General features: G+C 38.0%; 1 protein-coding gene and 1 long non-coding RNA gene across 9 annotated transcripts in view; one reads left to right on the top strand and one right to left on the bottom strand.

Annotated features, from left to right (window-relative positions):
* MYO16 (myosin XVI) overlaps positions 1-17,979 on the top strand; it is a 370,010-nt gene that overhangs the window by 308,114 nt on the left and 43,917 nt on the right. For all 8 annotated transcript variants that reach the window (XM_048328397.1, XM_048328433.1, XM_048328379.1 and 5 more), the window contains exons 28-29: positions 2,570-2,672; positions 14,303-14,399. In XM_048328397.1, the coding sequence (XP_048184354.1) occupies positions 2,570-2,672; positions 14,303-14,399 (200 nt within the window). The remainder of the gene's footprint in view (positions 1-2,569; positions 2,673-14,302; positions 14,400-17,979) is intronic.
* LOC125338087 overlaps positions 1-17,979 on the bottom strand; it is an 86,964-nt gene that overhangs the window by 30,122 nt on the left and 38,863 nt on the right. The window contains exon 2 of the long non-coding RNA XR_007208183.1: positions 1,480-1,630. This is a non-coding gene — a long non-coding RNA (uncharacterized LOC125338087). The remainder of the gene's footprint in view (positions 1-1,479; positions 1,631-17,979) is intronic.

The raw sequence follows: 17,979 nt of genomic DNA, 5'->3' as shown, positions 1-17,979 counted from the left end.
CTAAAGGAACTTTTTCATTCTGGGTGCTTAGCCAGTAGATTTGAGCCAGAGTGATAAGACAAATAAGGAAGCTCTCTTAGACCCTCTGTTAGTTACTCTGCAGGATGAGTAGCTCAGTTAGACAAATAGGCATAGGGGTAAGCTTCCCCTCTGTCACTCAGAATGAATGCGTCCAGTCTGGACTTCTCCTCTGAGTCCACCTGTGGCCAGTGGAGAAAGGTACCTCCAGAGGGCAATGTCCTCTCATTTTATCAAAACTATCTAGCATGCACAGAACAGGTCACTTCGTGGAAATACTTGTCTTCACAGACTGTATGAAGAACAAGGTGACTAACTCAGGCTTGGAGCACAGTTTTTTAGTGTCTAACATAGGCAAAATTAGATCATCTTCCAAACGTCCTGCTGTGTTCACAGAGGAAGTTTATGGCAGAGTTAAATTTCCATAGTTACCTCTTTCTCTACTACCACAACCATTAGCCCATCCTCTTTTTCTAAGGTAGAGCTTGCTTTAACAGATAGAAGGGGATTGTGAACTCTGATTAGACTTCCAGGGTAATGTGGTGGAATTTCAGAAACTTTAAAAGCTCGAAGAAAACAGTGGATCATTTTTGTCTGGCCTCCTGTATAATACAGATTGTAAGGAGTGTTTGGCTATCCTTGGATCCTATCATTTGGATGTCTTTAAAGAAAACTTGAGTCAAACTTAGAATTTCAGCCTCTTAAATTTTAATTTGGCTTTGTTTCAGGAGAGAAATATGTTTCTTTGGGTTTCTGCTATGAAGGAGTTTCAGGCTGACCACTTTTGCAGTTACTTCTTCATGCATTGTGAGTCAATGCTTAATCATCTCAGTTTCAGTCAGCAGTTGCTCAGCTTTCCAGCAGTTGTCTCTCTTAACATCTCTGATCACCCATGATTTCTAAGAAAACCCTGTTGACACAAGTATGGAGACAAGGTGACCCCAGCCTTAATAGAAGTCTATAAAACAAATGTCTTTGTGACCTTACAGCTAGTGGAATATTGGGAAAGTGCTATCCCCAGTTTTCTAATGCTAATCTGGAGTGTGAGACTAAATAAAAGGATCTGTGGTGAAGTTTTGGACCCTTCTTACCAGCATTCCTCCAAACAATTCCTGGGCACAATTTGGGAGCCAGGACAGTCTAGTGATCAGTCAAAGAAGGCAGCTTAGATGTGGCTACACTCTGTTGGAAGGGGACAGACTTTAATAGAACAAAGCAGATTACATAATACTAACTGCATAAGTAAATCACCAGGCTAGGGTTTTGCCAGATGGTTCCTATGCCAGAGAAACAGTCCCTCTCACTTTTCATTTACTAGTATAGATTTAGCCATGGAGTCCTCAGCAGGACTGCTACCAGACAAGAGAATCTTTCCAGGCTGCAGGAGCTGAGATACTCAAGCGTCCTTGCAGCTACATGAAACTGGAAGTCTAGGTGAAATTCGGTCCTAGAGCAGCTTACCTGCAGATGTTGCTCCAGAGTTGCCACAGCTTCTGGGAAAAGTGAGGTCCCTGGAGTCATTCCAGCACTGCATCTTTGCCCACCATGGTGTGTGCGAGGGGCCCCGAGACAGCACAGTTTTGGGTTGCAGCAGAGCTGTAGGTGAATTCAGCTGTTAAATAAGTAAATAAATAAATAAATAAAATGTCAGGAAATGTAATTATTGCACAAACTTGAAAACTTAAGACTTTCACTGGGAGTTTAATCAAAAGTGACATGTTTGCAAAGTGTGTCCTTACCAAAGCCTGGCTTTTTCTAACGAAAAAGTATTCTGACTCATTACATGAAGTCAGATCTAGACAGAGGAATACCTCCAAGAAAGTATAGTAATAATATGTAGCATTAAGATGTATAAAATTCATCCATTTCCTTAGTAATACATTACAGTAAATTTAATAAGTCCACAGTTAAAATTTGAATTTTGTACTTTATTGGACTTTGTATTACTTCCTTCCTTGATACTTTTATCTGGTGCATCATAGAGCCCTTTTATATCTAGCATTTTCTGTCTTTGAAGGTACTCAATGCTATAATCAAGTCTCCTCTTGAACTTCTCTCCAGTAGTGTAAACTGATCAAGTTCCTGGAAGTCTCTTTGCTACATGACTTTTGTTCACAATGAAAATTTATTTCAGACGGATGAAAATCATTTTTTGTCAATGTCACTTTCTTATGAATTACTCCTTAGGAGGCATAAGTTGTATGACACATACTGAAAACATATCTTCCTCCTTTCAATGACCCAATGTAGTCCCAATGATCTTGACTGGGGAGGCTTTTCATTCCTTCAGCATTGATTTTCAGTGAGGCATCCAAAGAACTGGCAGGAAGCAAATTTCAGTTTTAGGCATCACTTGTTATTAACCAAGGTCATGTCTAATAATATACAAGACTTAGAGTGATTTGCCTTCTTGTTTTCTTCACCCTGATTAGAATTCCAAGCTTCCAGTTTGGATATCAAAGATTTGAGAGTCAAAGGAAAACTGTCAATTTCTACAAAGATGTCAACCAGGCCAACGTTAGAGTAACTCTACTTCTGCTGATTTTTCTAGGTATAAAGATTTGGCTGATACAGCAGCAGGAGAGAAGAAGAAATCGTCTGCCAAGGAGAAATGTCGTCTTGTTCTTCAGCAGTGTAAATTACAAGGCTGGCAGGTTTGTGATCTACAAAGCAATTAAAATATCATTCTTTAAACAAGTTAGCTGAGTCATTTCCATTGGTGGCAAGCCACCAGATCCTTTGCAGCAGTGTATTCTTTTGACATTTAATATATGCTTGGCTATATTATCAAACTGATTTTCAGAATTTTATGAGTAGCTGTGATCTTCGTGTCAAAAAATCAGTGTATTTTTGTGGGAAGGAAAATATTTCAATTAACTGTGCACACCATGTAGATTTTTATCCAGATTTTTGAAGGTATTTGGCATATACATTTTAGCAGTTGAATGGTTCCTGAATAACCCTACATATTTGATTTCTTTAAAATCCTATGCTAAATGCTCTACTGTTGTAACAGGGCAGACTCAAAGCAACTAATTAGGATTTCCCAGGTAGTCAGTGCATTTGTAGGTGCCAGCATGCTGATCCACAGATACACCAAAGAACCTGAGGTTGCTGTACATCAAGTGAAGTTGTTTGGGTTTTTTTTAAAAAAAAGTACTTACAGGTACCTGGAGATGAGAGTACCTCTCACCTTTAGAACTTATGTGGGGATACAAGCTTGACACTGGACAAAAGCTGTTCAACAGTAACTGCATAGTGTGCTGCAGTTACAAAATACCGGGCAGGATGCCTATCAAGTTTATTTCCCCTGGAGCCAAGAACCATTGTTAGAGCACCAAAAAACAAAAAGTTGGTCATCAGTGAAAGCCTAGAACTCAAGACCAGTGATTGTGTAGTGATAGGCATTTGAAAACAAGCCTTAAACCTTGGAAGACAAAATGTTAAAAGGAAATTGTAAAAGAGAATCCTTCCATCATGCAGAGGACCGAAGCTTGTGATCTCAAACAGATTTTAGAAGTTCTGACTCCAGAATCTCATTAACTCCAGGAGAAGTCAGGTGTGCGAAACTACAGCAGTGCATAATGTGTTATCCCTCAGACCAGAAAGGAACAAACCTCTTCAGAGACACTGATAAGTTAAATGGAATGGGAGGGTTTGGGGGTGAGAGTTGTACCATTGTCACTCAGTGACTAAGAAGCACATGACAACAGACTAAGCTAAAAGGAACCAAGTTTGAAAAAATGAGTGACCTTCTCCATACACCTTTTTCAAGCCACAGAGAGGTATAAAAGAACAAATTGAAAGAGGAAAAGCATGGAAGAAAATTTAAGAGGAAAATTCATTCTAAGTCAAATTTCTTAAATGCCCAGTAAGTACCAGCTTGGTAGCAACCTATTTTGTATAGGTGGTACAAAACCACATACCCAACTATCAGCAGTAGTGACTAATGTCTGTGTCACGTAATCTCTCTCTCAATTATCTTTTTGATTCATTTGACTAATCGTGAAAGTTGAACTTTAAATAACAATCTAAATGAAGACACTTACACAATCTGCATTTGTCATGGGTGCTCTCCTGTATGCTTTTACAGCAGAGAACTCTGAAAAAAGGAAGAAAACATTTAAAAGGTAGAAAGAGGGAGGAGGGAAGGAAAGGAAAGGAAAGGAAAGGAAAGGAAAGGAAAGGAAAGGAAAGGAAAGGAAAGGAAAGGAAAGGAAAGGAAAGGAAAGGAAAGGAAAGGAAAGGAAAGGAAAGGAAAGGAAAGGAAAGGAAAGGAAAGGAAAGGAAAGGAAAGGAAAGGAAAGGAAAGGAAAGGAAAGGAAAGGAAAGGAAAGGAAAGGAGGAATTAGGAAGAAAGGATGATGTCAGCTAGCAAAGTCAGAAGAAAGGAGTCATCTGTAGTGCATTACTAAAAATCATCCAAGAAGCAGGGGGTTACACATATAACCAGTTTATACAGCTACTGTTGCCAGCAGTAACTACTTCAAATGAGTCACTGCTGGAACTGAAATCTATTTGTTGCAGGAGTTCATGAATAAATCAAAAGTTATCTTCCCCTACACTGTTACATGCACTTCCCTGAAGAGCTGTTGCAAATTCAGGTAGAAAAATGAACAAAAAGGTAGCTAAAATAGCCTCATCAAAGATGATGTTTAGGAGAAAGCAACACAGATCTGAAATCAACCTCCTGCTTATATATCATCATCAGAAGATGAAGTTGCCAGTAAGCTCCACAGCAGAGGGGAAAAAGAAAGATCTGGAGTTTTTAGCTGAGTGAATCCGGATGATACTTTATTTAACTTCCTTCTGATAATGTATCTCACCATCTCATTTTGAGAAAGGTGATATTAATCTGGGGGAGGGGAAAGTGTTCTGAAGTAAAATCCCTGAAAATTAGTAAAGAAAATGGTATCTTTGTATTTATTTCCTGCTTGACAATTTATCTTTTCCTTCTCACGTAAGTTGCGTTCAAGAGTGTTTTATTAATCTACAAAATAACAAAGCCCAGACCCTACTCACTGAAGATGTTCTTTCTTCTCTTGTAAACACTGAAGTCTGTTTTCAAATAGACAAAAAGTGCAGAAGATCCAATACCAGGGTCCGATTTTGGTTTATTTTCTACTGTTTAACAGAGCATTAGAGCAAACACTATTAGCTAGCCAATGTCTTGTGCTTGATTCATCAACTTATGTGTTCAAAGCAAGTATTTATTATCATAGAATAATTAGGGTTGGACAAGATCTCCAAGGTCACAGCATCTAACCTTTGACTGAATGCTACCACATCAACTAGACCATAGCACTCAGTGCCACATGGAGTTGTTTCTTGAACGCTTCCAGGGATGGTGACTACGCCATCTCCCTGGGCAGCCTATTCCAATACTTCATCACCCTTACAGTGAAAAAATTCTTCCTAATGTCCAAAATGAACCTCCTCTGGCACAGCTTTAGGCCATTTCTTCCTGTCCTGTCACCAGTTGTCTGGGAGAGAGGCAGACCTCCACCTTGCTACAACCTCCTTTCATTGTAGCTGTAAAGTGATAAGGTCACCCCTGAGCCTCCTTTTTTCCAGGCTGAGCAACCCCAGCTCCCTAAGCTGCTCCTCACAGGAGCACTCCAGACCCTTCACCAGCTCCATTGCCTTCTCTGGACATGCTCTAGAACCTAAATTTCTCTGTTGGAGTAAGGGGCCCAGAACTGGACACAGAATTTGAGGTGTGGCTTCCCCAGTGCTGCATACAGGGGGACGATCATTTCACTGGCCTTGCTGGCCACATTATTCCTGATCCAGGCCAGGATGCCATTGGCCTTCTTAACCATCTGGCACACTGCTGGCTCATGTTGAGCCAGCTGTCAACCAGCACCCCCAGGTCCTTTCCTCCTGGGGCGCTTTCCAGCCATTCTGCCCCAAGCCTGAAAGGTTACCTGGGATTGTTGTGGGCAAAGTGTGGCCTGACACTTGGCTTTATTTAATGTCATACCATTAGTCTTGGCCCATATATCCAGCCTGTCCAGATCCCTCTGCAGAGCCTTCCTGCCTTCTAGCAGATCAACACTCCAACCCACCTTGGTGTTGTCTGCAAACTTACTGAGGGCAACTCAATCCAAACCACTGATAAAGATATTAAACGGGACTGGCCCCAGTACTGAGCCTTAAGGACCCCCACTAGTGACCAGCTGCCAACGGGATGTGGAATCAGCCATATTCACTAACTCTCTCTGGACCCAGCCGTCCAGCCAGCTTTTAACCCAGCAAAGAGTGCACCTGTCCAAGCCATGGGCTGCCAGCTTTTTCAGGAGAATGTTGTGGAAGACAGTATCAAAGGTTTTGCTGAAGTCCAGGTAGACAAACAGCCTTTCCCTCGTCCACTAGACAGGTCACCTGGTCATAAAAGGAGATCAAGATGGTCAGACAGGACCTGCCTTTTCTAAATCCCTACTGGCTGGGCCTGATCCCCTGATTGTCCTGTGTGTGTTACATGGTGGCACTCAAGATGACCAGTTCCGTAATGTTCCCTGGCACTGAGGTCAGGCTGACAGGCCTGTAGTTTCCCAAATCCTCCTTCAGGCCCTTGTTGTAGATGGGTATCACACTGGCCAAGCTCCTGTCATCTGGAACCTCCCTGGTTAGCCAGGACTAATGACAATAAATGATGGGAAAAAGCTTAGAGAACTCTTCCACCAGCTCCTTCAGTACCCCCAGATGGATCCCATCCAGTGCCCTGTGAGTGTCTGAGTGGGACAATAGGTCACTAACTACTTCCTCTTGGATTACAAGGAATCTACTTTGTTCTCTGGCCGTGTGTGCCAGCTCAGGGGGGCCAGTTGCCTTGAAAACAACTAATCTTTCTGTTGAAGACTGAGGCAAAGAGGGCAATAAATACCTCTGCCATTTTCTCTTTGCATCCAGTAAAGAATGGAGATTTTCCTTGGGCCTGTTTTTATGGTTAATGTATTTATAGAAATTATTTCATTATCTTTCCCAGTGTGACCAGATTGTGTTCTAGCTGAGCTTTTGCCTTTCCAAACCTTTTTTCAACATGATCTAGTGGCATCCTTGTCCTCTTCCTAAGTTGCCTGCCCCTTCTTCAAAGGTCGTAAATTCTCTTTTTTCCCCCTGAGTTCCAGCGAAAGCTCCCTATTCAGTCAGGCTGGTCATCTTCCCTGCCAGCTTGTCTTTTGTCACATAGGGACGGAAGTGTCGATATCTTTATGAAATGTTGCTGTTCCTTGAGTAAGCTGAGCTGAAGATAACTAAACTAGGACAATAAAATAGTTGTTTCATTGAAGCTGACATACCATGCAGTTCCAGTCATGCACTTAACTTAAGTACTGGAATTATGAAAGTGCAGAGCTACTAATGAAAGGCAATTTTTGCATCTTGACTCTGCATGCAGTCTTGATAAGGTATTCTTTCAGCTTAAATATGTACTTGATCACTACAGGCTTAGCTACTTGCTGTGACTTTTAAGCACGTCTGATGTAAGAGAAAATCAGATTTCTAGATCAAAACAAATCATTCCTACTCTAGGCAGAGTGAAAGTAATAGACTTGTTTAACCCTTGGAGAAGTCAGTGAGGTGATATTTAGTAACTTTAGAGTTAAATTGAGCAGAAGTACTGGCTGGTCCATGTAAAGCAGAAGAATCTCCTGTCCCCCAGAATATGTGAAGGTCTTTATATTAGGAAATCGCCATTTTCAGTGCTGTGTTCATTTATTTTCACACAGTGTGCATTAGCTAAGCAAAACCTACCATCCCAATGGCGTGACTTAATTTGCAAACATTATCATGCTTTGGGAGAAGTATGGACACAAACAGTCCTTGGCTCTTTTTACTGACATAAGGAAACTTTCATTTGTGTGGATTATCATTCCTCACAGTTAAGCTTGCAAATATAAATTCAATAAAAAAGAGTTAGCTCATAGCTTACTGAGCTTTCTCATCAAAACTTGGAGCTCTACATTTTGTTTAGCTAAGGTCAGTAGTCTGCAATTAACCCTTTTGAGTTACTTCAGATGGAGCTTGCTGAAATGTAAACAACTACTACTACACCAGAAGAAAAACAAAACATCCATTTAATTTGCTTTTACTATAAAGTGTATCTGTTAAATACAAGCACTGCAAGGGTCAGACTTCACTGAAAGTGAATATTTCAGCCTTTGACTGCTAGAAATGCTTGTCTGGTTAAAAGATAGCAATCCTCAAAAACTTCTCATAAAAGCTTTTTCTTAGTTTATCTTTCCAATTTTTAGCCTGCTTCCTCTAACCCACAATGGTTCCTTTTTATCAGTAGCTTTGAATTCTGAACACAAGAGACCACTCATTTGTCAAAGAATAAGACAGGTCTTAAGTTTCAAACGGGATGATCCAAAGACTCATCAGGTATGAAATAAGCAGTACAGGAGAGTCAGTCGGAATATTTTAATGAAGCTCAAAATGAGGTAGTTGCTTGAGATAGATGCTGTGTTCATGCCAATTCACCCTTTTACAACTACAAACATTGCTGGAGCTGTTTCAGGAGCCAACAGTGTTTGTGGAGAAATGATCCTTACCAGTGTGGAGCTGCATTATCAAACCTGCACTCAAGAGTGTTAAAACAGAGAAATCTCAGAAGTCCATCTAGAGATTTTAAATTCTTCTAGCACTTCTAGAACTGCAGAGGGAAAACAAAGTCTGATCCACAGTTCTTACCAGTCAGAGAGAAAATCATATTTTATTACTGTTCTATGGGTGTTTCATTCATTAGATTTGACAGAGCTGTCTTTAAGTATTTTTTAATTTCAATGTATTAGTGTATAATATTAGCATACTATGGTCCTTTTTGGGAAAAAGTATATTTATGATTAAATAGCAGAATGTAGAAAATAAGTGGCATGTGATGAAATCAGAGGAATGAGCAGAAGTGTATGAAATCATACAGATGTAAATTTTATGTTTAGTTCAGAGAATCTTTTAAGTTATTTTTTAAACAGAACTGTTTACTTTGGCTTAAAATTAAAGTGGTCATGCTATACAAACTGCTTTGAACATGATATACCGAAGTACTGGAGTACTTTGCAAGCAATCTGATGTATAAGGGATTCTTAACTTTTTTTTCCCTCAAGTAGGAAAACTTTAGTGCTCATAAATTGTATGCCAGTTCATTCATTTGTTATTTAGTAATTTTAAGTGAAGCCAATTTCCCATTTGTTTTGAATATCTTACTTTAAAAGTCAATTCTCTTTTAAGCAATTAAAAAAAAATCCCAGGAGGGGTTTCAGACTAAGAGAAATTACTGAAACACAAGCATCTATTTTCCCTCATACTTTGAATTAGTAAAATTATATTTTCCCATTATATTTTTCTCTCATTTTATCACTCCATTATATATTGGAAATAATTTTCTAGTTGCAGAAACCACCAGAGATTGACTTTTGACCTCACCAGTAGTACCAAAAGACTGGCCTGGGCCAGACACTGCCCATAAGCTTTCTCAGTGGCTTTGTGCCACACTAGACAAATCCATCCATCCCTTCAACCAGAGAATAGGATGGATGGTTGCCCTTGACCTCAGAATCCTCACAAGCTCTCACTCTTTCAACACAAATCTCTATCTTTAGTTCCTATTTCTATATTTTTCCCTCTAGAACATATTCCTCCCTCCCTACATCCACCTTTCAGGTTTTGCTTATGATTACTAGTCTTGCTAACTTTATTTTCTCTATGATATCTTTTGCATCTCAGGTCTGGATTCCATGTCTTCCTCTTCCTTTCTCCCCTCCCACCTCTCCCACCTTTTGATACTTTTACTTTTCTAGATACTTTGCTTCATATTTGGTCCTAGTCTTCATCCCTTATTTGTCTGTGATTTGTTTTGCAGTCTCCTGCCTTAGGGCTTCCTCTCTGTGCCCTTGCTCTCCCTGTCACCTGTTGCCTGCATTCCTCAGTTCATGCCAAGAGACTGTTTCATATTGTTTCTTCTGGGTCGTGAATGAGTGGTTTGGCTCAGGTTAGGAATGAGATCATAGAGCAGGCCAGGGCAGGAGGTGGGGAGGAGGATATACTACCACATTTTGGTGCTGTGTCTATTTCTAGAATTTTGAAAAGTAGAATGATAGGTCTGGTAAATACTGAAATCCCATGAGATAAAAATGGGGTAGGGTTTCCTCTGCTGAGTGTTTCTTACATGCATCTTATATTTCCTGATCACTTCCTTTCCTCTCCTGTAAGGCAGTTCTTCATGTTGCCTCACAATTACGAAGAACTGTGAGGCTTGTACAGTTTATGGTAAAGGAGTGACCATTATTCTGCCCTTTCTCAGAGACCTGAATGAGTTTTTCTCCCTAAAGTCCAGCTCCTGACAAGAACTTACATAAATGGTTGATGTCACTTGCTTGAATACCAGACTACTCACATACTTTATATTAAGGCCATAAATAAACTAGGCTAAAATGTAGGTTTATTCAGTATGTACCGCAGTGCAATGTCACTAGTTTGTGGAGACAAAGAAGGACTTTTAAAATGTATGAAGCAAAGCAGAAAGAGTAAACCTTTAAAAATAAAATTTCAGTCCTTAAAAATCAGTGCCCTGTAAATTTATTTGTAATTATAATATTTTTGTAGACATGTATGCTGCAAGAAGACACATTTTACAATAGTATTAAGGCTTTTTTCTAAATTTCATTAATGCTGTGTGAAAATGTGTGTCATTGTGTAAAATATCATTAGATTATAGTTCTCTGTCTTTTGTAGGTAGCTATTTTGAAAGTACTGCCAGAAACACACAGCACTCCCACAAATTGCCTTTTTTAAACTAAAGAACAGCTTTACAGATTCCCTTGACACCTATTAAGTATGAGCTAATACTGCCTCCATGCCACCTACACACCATCTCAGCATCCATTCCATAGTTTTGAATGTCTGTACTTCTACATCCTACACCTTTTCTGTAAAATAAAAAAAAAAAAAAAAAAAGAAGAGAAAGAACAGCTCCCTTCCATTCTTTCTCTTTCCTTCCAGGAAAAAAAAGGGAAGGCTGTAGCAGCTTTGGTAGTCATAAATGACAATTTTACTTAGTCTTTAAAAAATGTGTCATTTTGAAAAATAACATTTTAAACCCTAATGCTTTCCTAATTAAAATAACTATGACTGTAATTCACAGATGGTTTACTTTTACAGAAGTCTGAATGACATTAAAATTTCAGACTCAGATGAGAGCACTTTGTAGTCCAGAAAAAATAGTGAAAATTGAGTGTTTTAGTGGAAGAACATTTGAACCTTTTTTCCCCTAGGCAAGCAGGAAACATTTTGTGATTAAAGAAGAGACCAGAATGAAGACAGGTGGCAGCCTCAAAAACTGTTTTGATATGTGACATGTAAAATTTCAACATTTTTCAGCATTACTGCTTTCACTGAATGCCAGAACTGTATAGAGGGCAGTGAGACTATCTTGTTCTCTTGGTCAGCCTTAGAGGCTCTCAGATTTTGTTCAAAGACTAAGCAACAGAGATTTCTATCTGTACTAACATAATCAAACGTGTACAGTTTCTGCTATACATGCTTCTGTCTAGAGCTCTGCTCACTGTAGACCAGGCATATGATGTAAAAATCTATAAATAGCTTTTATCTGAATGTAAAAATGGATTTGTATTGACATTTTTCTATTTCTTCACTTAAAAATTGTAGCAGGCTCCTACTAATATAGTTCACAGCATAAGCGATGCCACAACAACTCTGTTTATGTTGTTATGAGGGTGTAGGATGAGAGAAAAGAGCAGTAAGGCTTTGCATGTCCCCTAGAATGCTTTGTGACTCTGCAATGCCAGACACTTGTAGCTAAACCAACATAAGCTTCAGCAATTGTCTTGACTGTGATTTTGTGACTGCACACTGCACAATAAATTCCAACTCATTGTTTGGTTAAGTTACACATTTTAAATACAGCCTAAATGTGACCAACCAGTGTGTCAATAATGAGACTAATTGAGAATCGGGTTGTTAATTTTGCCATGGGCATTGTGAGTAATAAGGGCTTTTTTAAGGTTTAAATATGCAACTTTTCATCCCCTTTTCTACTATCAGAGTATCATAATATTGCTGTAGTAAGGGGAGAAGCCAGCACTCTGAGTAATAAAGGACAAAGGGCAGAAATTAGGAAAAAGTGGATGATTTGGCATAGGCCTGAGGCAGGGGAAAAAAAGACTCCAGTGTGACATAGAAGATTTGTGGAAAGGAAAGGTGGAGTATAAAGAGAAAATGTAATCAGAGTAGAGGAATATAATTTTATTAAGTATTTGTGCTCAGGCTTTGTCTGAAAGCTGCTCAGATGAAATGGTATTTATAATAACCACATGATAATTTAATTACAGTTAACTATATGAATAATAATTCAGTTATTTTTTACAGAAGAGTTCTGTATTTAAGGTGATGTAAGCAAGAAGATGAAGATATTAGTAGCCAGAACTAGTAATAAGGCAGGTTCAATGTATGGTTTGACAAGATGGATGGGAAAAAAACTGTTGAATGAGCAAAGGGTTAAGAAAACCAGGCAGATAGAGAATTTTGAAAGCTTGGGAAGAAAAGTAAAAAATTTTGTTGGAAGTCATCAGTCAAGAAAATAAAGATGAGAGTATGTCCCTAAGAATGGTGTGTGAGTGCACAATTGAATCTCAGGGAGATTGCCTCAGATTAACCACCATGCAAGTAAAACATCTTTTTTATCAGCTTACTTCCACACATTTTGCTGTAATTCAAAAGGGACTATTTTATTGGGAAAAGAGATACTAATGGAAAAAAAAAAATAGAAAGCATTACAGTTCTGCCATTTGAATGTATCTTATTTTAACTAAAAGACTAACAATTGCATCATCACCGTTAGCTCAAACTTCAGGATTACAGACTTTGTAAAACATTTGATTCAAAATAGGTGCTCTCTAGAGTAGAGAGAAGGGAAGCCAAGGGACAAAAATTTACCACAATCATTTTTTAATTTAGTTAATGTAGTTCAGACATTAAATATATGTTCTGGCTTTCTGTCATCGAACACTACAAGGATGTACATCTGACAGTGTTAGGATTAAAAATAATTTAGGAGGGCGTGCAAATAACCCTCCTGATACCTGTCTCCCAGATCTAAACTAAAAAACACCAGTGGAACAAGATGGTTCAGTGAGAAGAGAATGAGCTTGTAAGTTGGAAACAAACAAGAGTTGGAATGAATTTCTGCAATTTCAGCCAGACTTGTAATTAATCAGTATGCCTATTTGCCATAAAAAAATTAAGAGTTAGGTAGAAGTTAGAATCTTCACTGGGTAGCACAGTTCTCTGGCACTGATGCTTTTGTTTCTGTGAAGTTACTTCTACAAAGTTCCTGAGAAAAAAAATTGTTTTGTTGTATTTTTTTTTCTGGTTACTTGCTGGTTTTTGAGTTGCTAGGTTGTATGTGGGTTTTAAAGTTGCTAGGTTATACGTGGGTTTTTAAGTCTATTAGAAAGGAATGCTTTTGAAGACAATACAGAAAAGAATTTTAAAGGACTGTTTCAGCTTGTTCAGAAGGTATCAAAAGAAAGGTGTTTTCTTTTGGTCTAACTAGCTAGATTTGTCTCTAAAGGAGTAAGAACATCTAATGATTGTTATTTCAGGAACTAGACTAATTAAGCCAAGATACTACACAACGCCAGGACCAATACTTAGGAGATTATTTTTCACAAATGAATCCCTCTGTCTCTGACTTTGATTCTGAAAGGAGACCCACAGCACAGCTTCAGTAAGCAAGGCTGGGAACTAGGATTCATAATTTTACTGGATATTAAGAATCATTGTCACTAATGACAGTGAGTTTCTCCCATCCTCCAACTTCAATTAAGTTCTTCCTGTTCCACAGATGGCAGCTATCTCACCATTTCCACGTGAGTTTGTCCTGTCACCTTTCTCCATGTGCACACCCCTCTGCTTTATAAGAGCTAAACCTTATTTTCTATTATGTTGTCTAACTCATTAGAGTAATTAGATTCAGAATGCTTTTTTTCCCAATTTGTATTTAACTTGAAGACTGTACTATTTGTTCTGGATGTTTTTGGAACTGAAGTGGAACTATCTGTCTGACAGCTTGTTCATCCTTTACAAATACATCTTACATTCAACCAAGTGATAACTCCATTTCTGTTCAAGAATTGGCATTGTATTCTTGCTAAATTGCAGATATTATTTCTACCATTTGCTGGATTGTTAACATGCTGTCTCTATTTACCTGTCATTGTTTTGGCCTTTTCTGTTGATGATTTCTCTGCTGTTTGTATTCTAGATAGGAGTCCGAAAAGTGTTTCTTAAGTACTGGCAAGCTGACCATCTTAACGATTTGTGCCTTCAACTTCAGAAGAAAATTATAACCTGCCAAAAAGGTAACAATTACAGAACAAGTATTCCTGAGCTGTTGCTTTGTACATGGAGCAGAATATTGTATAGCAAAGAGATTTTCTCCACCTTGAATAGTTTCTGTATTTTATACATTTCCCTACAGATACATACAGATTTTTTGAGATGATATTAGCTATATTAGCATTGGTGATTCTTGTACTTTCTGTCTGTCAAACATAATTTTATGACAAACTACTGAATGTAATTAAAACTTAGAGGATCTTGAATATTTTCTTTTTAAAGTATGTTCAGTGATTTTTTGAGGCATTATATCATCTTTAATTTCTTTTTGCAAATCAAATATTGTAACAGTGATACAAAATTGAATATTTTTGAATATATTGACACTAAAAACAAGGCTAATAAGTTAGTATGTTTAGTTGTCTTTATTTTTCCCTTTTTCTTACTGCTTTCATATTTGACTGCTAGTTTTTTATGTTTAGGCATTTTTCCCCATTTTACGCCTGCATTTTTACTAAGGTCACTGACATTTTTTGGCACATTCTTAAAAGGAGGTACTATCCATTGCCTCCTGATTTCCTCTTACTTATGCTCCATTTCCTATCAGAATCTCAAATAACTGCTGCAAATGTGAATATTGCTTTGTTTGAAGAAGCTTCCTTCGCACCATTCATTATTTACCTATGCGGCTGATGTCTGCAACAATTCCCATTTTCACCTATTTAAAGGAAATTAAAAAGACAAAGTCTTATATTTTTTTTGTCAGACACATAATATTGCAGACTTAAGAAATATAAACCTCTTTCATTTTAATTATCTCTTCCTCACTGTAAGCATGTAGTGAAAAAGAGGAAACCAAGAAAAATCCTGAAGCAAGTGAAATCCAAATAATAACAGTTCAGGAATGAATGTGGAGAATGACAGGTAACAGACACCGCAGTTCAGCTGAGTTTATAACTTGGGCTTGATTTTTTAATGCAAATTACCCTGTTGTATTTTTGCATTTTGAAAAACAATAGCAGTTTATCCTCTTTCCCTTCTTATGCTGACTTATCAAAGAAAGGAAATACTTACCTTGCAGAATCCAATTTCCAAACAGAATGCTTCAACATAACCCTACTCCAAAATTTAAAACATCCTCAGATATGTCCATGTTTTGCAGAAGTAAGAGAACAGATCACCAAAGCCTGCCTGAAGAATGAAGATAATAGGTCTTCTTGGCTCCTTAAAAATATCTTTCTTGGGTTTGCTTCTATCCTTCTTAATTGGTAAAATGACTTGAAAAGTCATTTTCACCAAAAGTGTGTGTTTAAAGCTATGGCTCATCTACATGCTTTTTATGATCTGGGAAACCTGAGAAAATCAGGAACTTGGATGAGTAAGCAGTAGTTAGACATCAGCCTCATGTCATTACCTCATGAAGGAAGCTGCCTTTTGCAAAAAGGTGCAATTGTAAACTTGTAGAAGTAGCATGCCAAATAGTTCTGGCAGATTTGGAATAGAATAGTGTACCAGTAGATTGTTCTTATGTAATCCTAAAATTGGTATCCATATAATTTACACGGTCATAGTGATTCTTACTGAGTGTCAGTCCTGATGCACTTTTATCCCCTCACCCTTTACATCCAGAGGACTTTGGAAGCTAGATCTCTCCTAATAACATATTGAATAATAGCCAAACTAGTCAATAATAACAATATAAGAAAGAAATAAAGCTGTTAGAAAACATGCACAGGAGGGCTATGAAAATGGTGAAGGGCTTTGAGGGGAAGCTGTACAAGAAGCAGCTGAAGTCACTTGGCCTGTTTAGTCTGGAGAAGAGGAGACTGAGGGAAGACCTCATACCAGCCCACAACCTTCTCATGGAGGGATGTGGAGGGGTAGACACTGATCTCTTCTCTCTGGTGACCTGTGACAGGACCCAAGGAATCATCATGAAACTTTGAGGTTTGTTGGGCAGTGGAACAGGCTCCCCAGGGAAGTGGTCACAGCCCCAAGCCTGACAGAGCTCAAGAAGTGTTTGGACAGCACTCTCAGGCACATAGTGTAACTCTTGGGGTGTCCTGTGCAGGACCAGGAGTGGGACTTTGATGATCCCTATGGGTCCCTTCCAGTTCAGGATATTCTGATTCTATGACTCTAATTTCTGTGTCAGGCTTTAAATGCAGCATCATATACCTAGATAAGGGCTTAGCTTTAAGGGGAAACAGGTCTTGCCCAAAATTACTATCAACTCTTTTTACTTCATTCTAACTAGTAATCCCTTCTAAATTTGGGGGAAAAAGCCCAAAACAAAGCAAACCATATAAGTCCTTTCTGGTATCCTGAAATTTATCTTACACAAGCAAAGAAAGGGGTCAAACTAAAGTGAAAGCGTGTGTAGAAACACTTTTACTTAAAAATGTATCTGTGAGTTTAGAGACTTTGTCATTTTTTTTTTCCACAGGTATGAGAACTACATATGGTACTTTTTGACCTGAATCACTGTGAAAATTGTACCTGTAGGAAGGGCAATCATGCTGAAGTTCTTCCACCAGAGTTCATGTAGATGAGGAATTAACTTGAGTACATTGTATACACAATAGTTAATACATTTCTCACATAACCCAGATCCATGGTCTACTGGAATTTTGATTATTCTAATCCTTATCCTTGGATGAACTCTAAAGAAGTAGATATTTTTCTGCCTTGTGGGTGCTAACCTCAATTATTTTAATTTGCATAAGTGAAAATTATTTTAGATATATATAAATGAGGAGCAAATTCACAAGGCAATCATAGTACCCAGTACCCAACAGTACTAGAAGAAACTGAGCAGTAAAGGTCTAGAAGCTGACAAATTGATTTCACAGAAGTTTTTTAGGTAATAAAATTGTTCTGTGTTGAACCAAAACCAAAATCTTTCAAATGTTCTCATAGAGAAGGAATTGTGGAGAAATGTCTATCATTTAATGAAAAACCGGAACTACTCAGTTTATGAAAATGTGTCCAAAAGAGGGATATCTGTCTGACAACCCTTCCTAATGAAACTTTGTTGAAAGTTTCTTATTGATTTTGATGAAAGTGCATAATTCAGAGTAGCTGTACAGTCTCTAAATGTTACAACTAGATCTACTGGATCTCATTTTATTGGAACATTCTAGTAGGTTACTCCAAGCTGCTCATCCATGCTTGCTAACAATCCTACCAGAGAACTGATCTCTGAATTTCTTTATTTTAACCAACCTTGGTTGTGTTACCAATCTTTTTTTTTTTTTTTTTTTGTGAAGTTAAAAGCACACACATACACACAGACTCTTGTAAAAATATTACTTTAAAATACAGATTTTTTTTTCCAAAGTCACCCAAGATTTGATGCTTAACTGTTTTTGGTCTGCAGAAGATAGGTTTAAAGAGAATATTTTAGGCAAAATTGGTTTTTTATTATTAAGCTCTTTCAGAATTTTTATTTTTGTGACCAGTGAAATCTGATAATATTCTATGCATGTGTTCATTCTTTTTGCAACATTAACCCTTGGATTTAGACTCAATAACATCTTTACTATGAATACTCTCATAAAATTGTCAGCAATAACTGTACTATTAATTTCCTTTTCAAGTGAA

This window comes from Corvus hawaiiensis, chromosome 2, assembly GCF_020740725.1.
Source record: "Corvus hawaiiensis isolate bCorHaw1 chromosome 2, bCorHaw1.pri.cur, whole genome shotgun sequence".
Lineage (NCBI taxonomy): Eukaryota > Metazoa > Chordata > Aves > Passeriformes > Corvidae > Corvus > Corvus hawaiiensis.
This window is presented reverse-complemented; position numbering and strand designations above follow the sequence as displayed.